Source organism: Pinus tabuliformis, chromosome 5_2 (genome assembly GCF_031772625.1).
Source record: "Pinus tabuliformis cultivar Carrire ecotype Pingquan chromosome 5_2, CPIR1, whole genome shotgun sequence".
In the NCBI taxonomy this organism is placed as follows: domain Eukaryota; kingdom Viridiplantae; phylum Streptophyta; class Pinopsida; order Pinales; family Pinaceae; genus Pinus; species Pinus tabuliformis.
Genome location: NC_142306.1, coordinates 428,973,110 through 428,976,255, shown reverse-complemented (window position 1 = coordinate 428,976,255; position 3,146 = coordinate 428,973,110). Strand labels below are relative to the sequence as shown.

Below are 3,146 nucleotides of genomic sequence, written 5' to 3'. Positions count from 1 at the left end.
TTCAAAAAAGTAACGATTTATTGAAAACTTTTAGGTATCGTTCGCTTTCCACGCTTTTCTAATGTAATAGTTAAGGTTAACAGCGAGATAATATAATAGAGAGTGATGATTCTTAATCTTGAAGAAGCTTCGTAGGATATTATAATGAGCTTATTCTTATTAAATTTGTATGTATTATTTTTAATTTACCTATCTGATGAATATAAGTTGTAATTTGTTGTTGGCGAATTTTATTTTTTTCCCATGATAGGGTTTTTATGTTAGTGGTTTAGGGTGTTATCAATTTGAAGTTGTGTAAAAATGAATTATAATTAAATGTTTTTATTTTTTACTAATTAATTATATAGTTATAAAAATGATATGGAATATTTATTTCAAAATCAAATTTAATTAGGATTTAATGTATTTAGGAGAGAACTCTTTAACATTTTATTTTAAAAATTTCCCAAAATATTTTGTATAGCGGCTTTTTATCACTCATTTTATATTATTTATATAAAACAAAACATGTCCATTTATACAAAATTTCTAATTATATATTCACTAATATATTTATTATCCATCCATCCACACCTCTTCCCTACCTAATTCTAATTTTTTAAAATATATATTATTATTTCCACAATCAACTTTTTCCAATTTTCAATATTTCATATTATCTTTTCTAACTTTTTTTATTTTTCATGTGATATTTCAATTAAAAGGAATGTAAGAATGTGCTGTGTTTAAAAGATTCGTAGCTTACGTTTGCAATCAGCCTCCGGTCAATGCACGTCTCTACATTACTTATGGCATGATAAAAACATGCGCAAAGGAAATTCATACTGCAATTTACCAAGTGTGGTGAAATGATACTAACGACAAAACGGTGGATGCTATAAGAAGACCCCGGCATTTGCAAGAGCAGAAGCAACCAGCACCAGTGTTCTTACTGTTGCTGTTTCTTTGAGAAGAGAAAGGTGAGTCCTGGCTGTCAAAATGAGCAATCAAATTAGCCTTTTGAGGTGCATGCTGTTGATTGGAGTACTCCTCTGCGTTCATGGCGGGGCGCCAAGGCCATTCGAATCAAAATATGGAGAGAAGTTTATGGGACGGAAGATAGTCGAGGCACCGGGCAATATAACTAGGTCCACGTTTCCAGTGGAGAAAGATGAGAGCAACGGATCGAAAATAGTTCAAGAGTAAGTAAATATCTCACTGCAACATTACGTTCCCTTTTGTTAATCTCTCTCTTGTTTTTTTTAGTTATTTGATGTTGGAGGCTGAATTGACACGAGAATGCTTCAATGTATGCGTATTAATTCATAAGCAGAAGCATTATTAACAACAGTACAGGAGGAGGAGAGGGGCGGAGCGTTTTGTCATGTGCAACGGGTAATCCCATCGATGACTGTTGGCGCTGCGACCCCAATTGGGAGCGCAACAGAAAACGGCTGGCAGATTGCGGCATTGGATTTGGCAAGCATGCCATCGGAGGCAAAAACGGCAAGTTTTATGTCGTTACGGATGCCGGTGACGATGCCGTGAATCCATCGAATGGCACACTGCGTCATGCCGTGATTCAGACGGAGCCGCTGTGGATCATCTTCCACAATGACATGCTCATCCAGCTCAAGGAAGAGCTGGTTATTAACAGCTTCAAAACAATCGACGGACGAGGCGCCAACGTCCACATTGCTAAGGGGCCATGTATCACCTTAACAAATGTGACAAACGTCATAATTCATGGCATCCACATTCATGAGTGTAAGCGTCTACGAAAGGCTATGGTAAACACCTTTCCTCTGAATAGAAAAATAAATCATGGAGATGGGATTTCCATCTCGACAGCGAGGCACATATGGGTGGACCATTGCTCTATGTCTAACTGCGAAGATGGCCTCATTGACGCAGTCAAGTCATCCACCAATATCACCATTTCCAACAATTATTTCACTCACCACAACAAGGTAAGCAAGCTCACACATTCATTCATTCATTAATTGCAATTCTCTGTACTTCATTCCTTCTCTTCTAGCTTGACAATGGTCTGCTTTTCCCCAATGGTAGGTGATGCTATTGGGTCACAGTGACGACCACCATCATGACAAAGTTATGCAGGCAACGGTTGCACTCAACCATTTCGGCGAAGGTCTCGTGCAACGAATGCCAAGGTGAATAATTTAATTGTAATTTCGTTTATTTCCCGTCTTATTTTTCATTTTGTTGTGAAGGAAAAATATGAAATAGCTATTATATTATTTAGAAATTAAATTATGAATTAACTGGATGTAGGTGTCGATTTGGATACTTTCATGTGTTTAACAATGATTACACTGAGTGGGAAATGTATGCCATCGGTGGAAGTTCAAACCCCACCATACTGAGTCAAGGCAATAGATTTATGGCATCTGCAAATCCCTTAGCTAAACAAGTAACCAAGAGGCAAAATACCACAGAAAGTGAATGGAAAAGGTGGAACTGGATATCAGAAGATGATATGCTACTAAATGGTGCATATTTCACACCGTCAGGATCTCAGGTGCTTTCGACCTATGCAAAGGCATACAGTGACAGACCAAAGAGTTCAGCTGTTGTGGAAGAGATCACCAGGAACGCAGGCGTGCTTTCGTGCAAGAAAGGAACTCGCTGCTAACTGCAACTTATTACCCACAATTATCACACCTGACCTTGAGTAGCCGCAAACATTGCTTTTACTTTTCTAAAGTGTCTTCTTCAATGTCACCCTTCTTACACTTCTCAATGTCGCGCTTCTTATACTTCATATTATCTTTTATAATAATAAGTTATCCAGTATGTTGATATTGATCTGCAATTTATTACTTTTTCAATTTCGCAGGTATAAAAGAATCATGTTTATATCAAATTGTAAATTTTAAAAATGGTTATTTTAAACTTTATCTGCGATGAATGACTTAATCAGAAGAAATGTGTGTGGAAGTGTCTACGGAGGAATTTCCGGTAGCCGTGGAAGGCGTGGAAGTGCTTATTGAGGAATTTTTTTTATCGTTAAAAGTGGTTGGAATTTAGGTTAAAAAAATCATAAAATCTTGCTGTAGCAGTGTTTGAATCACGTTTTTAATGGTGGAAATGGATTCGGCACCATCAAAAACCTTTGAGACATCTAAAATCTTGAATTTTATCAA

At 36.8% G+C, this 3,146-nt stretch overlaps 1 protein-coding gene across 1 annotated transcript; it reads left to right on the top strand.

Moving 5' to 3' along the window:
- Positions 1-978: 978 nt before the first annotated feature.
- LOC149159444 (putative pectate lyase 18) lies at positions 979-2,779 on the top strand. Its single transcript, XM_089434316.1, has 4 exons — positions 979-1,181; positions 1,313-1,949; positions 2,050-2,153; positions 2,275-2,779. The coding sequence occupies exons 1-4, from the start codon at positions 979-981 to the stop codon at positions 2,633-2,635; spliced, it is 1,305 nt and encodes a 434-aa protein (XP_089290442.1). The 3' UTR covers positions 2,636-2,779.
- The last annotated feature ends 367 nt before the right edge of the window (positions 2,780-3,146 follow it).